At 62.8% G+C, this 686-nt stretch overlaps 1 protein-coding gene across 1 annotated transcript in view; it reads left to right on the top strand.

Moving 5' to 3' along the window:
- Positions 1 to 33: 33 nt before the first annotated feature.
- The window catches only part of LOC104271067 (alkaline phosphatase, tissue-nonspecific isozyme-like), a gene marked incomplete at both ends in the record, with an annotated part of 3971 nt that continues 3318 nt past the window's right edge, over positions 34 to 686 (top strand). Inside the window, one exon of the mRNA XM_009865633.1 lies at positions 34 to 210. Within this exon, the coding sequence (XP_009863935.1) occupies positions 34 to 210 (177 nt within the window). The remainder of the gene's footprint in view (positions 211 to 686) is intronic.

Here is a 686-nt window from a genome sequence, read left to right as displayed (position 1 = left end):
GTTCTCACCATTGTCCCCTGAATCCGTGGCGCAGGCAAGGCAGTGGGCATCGTCACCACCACGCGGGTGACCCACGCGACACCCAGCGCCGCCTACGCCCACTCCGCCAACCGCGACTGGTACTCGGACGGGGAGATGCCCCCGGACGCGCTGGAGGGCGGCTGCAAGGACATCGCCCGGCAGCTGGTGGAGAACATCCCCGACATCGAGGTAGGGATGGGGACGGGGCCACCAGGGATGTGGGCTGAAGCCACCCAGGGTTGGGGTGGGGCCACCAGGGATATGGGCTGGAGCCAGCCGGCGATGGGAACAAGACAATAGGGCCACCCAGGGGTGTGGGCTGGAGCCAAGCGGGGATGAGGACAGGGCCATAGGTAGGTGTGGGATCAGAACAAATGGTGGGTCCCGAGACCCTGACTAGATGTTGGGCCGGGACCACTGATGGGTGCAGGGATGGGATCTCCAGCAGATGTGAGGCCAGAACCATCAATGAGGCCAGAACAAGGATCCCCCGTAGATATGGGACCAAGACACCCAGTGGGTGCAGACCTAGAACCCCAGTAGATATGGGACCAGGACAACCAGTGGGTGCAGACCTAGAACCCCAGTAGCTATGGGACCAAGACAACCAGTGGGTGCAGACCTAGAACCCCAGTAGATATGGGCCCAGGACAACCAGTGGGTGC

Source organism: Apaloderma vittatum, unplaced genomic scaffold (genome assembly GCF_000703405.1).
Source record: "Apaloderma vittatum isolate BGI_N311 unplaced genomic scaffold, ASM70340v1 scaffold41852, whole genome shotgun sequence".
NCBI lineage: Eukaryota > Metazoa > Chordata > Aves > Trogoniformes > Trogonidae > Apaloderma > Apaloderma vittatum.
Note: the sequence above shows the minus strand (reverse complement) of the source record. Positions and strands in the feature narration are given on the sequence as shown.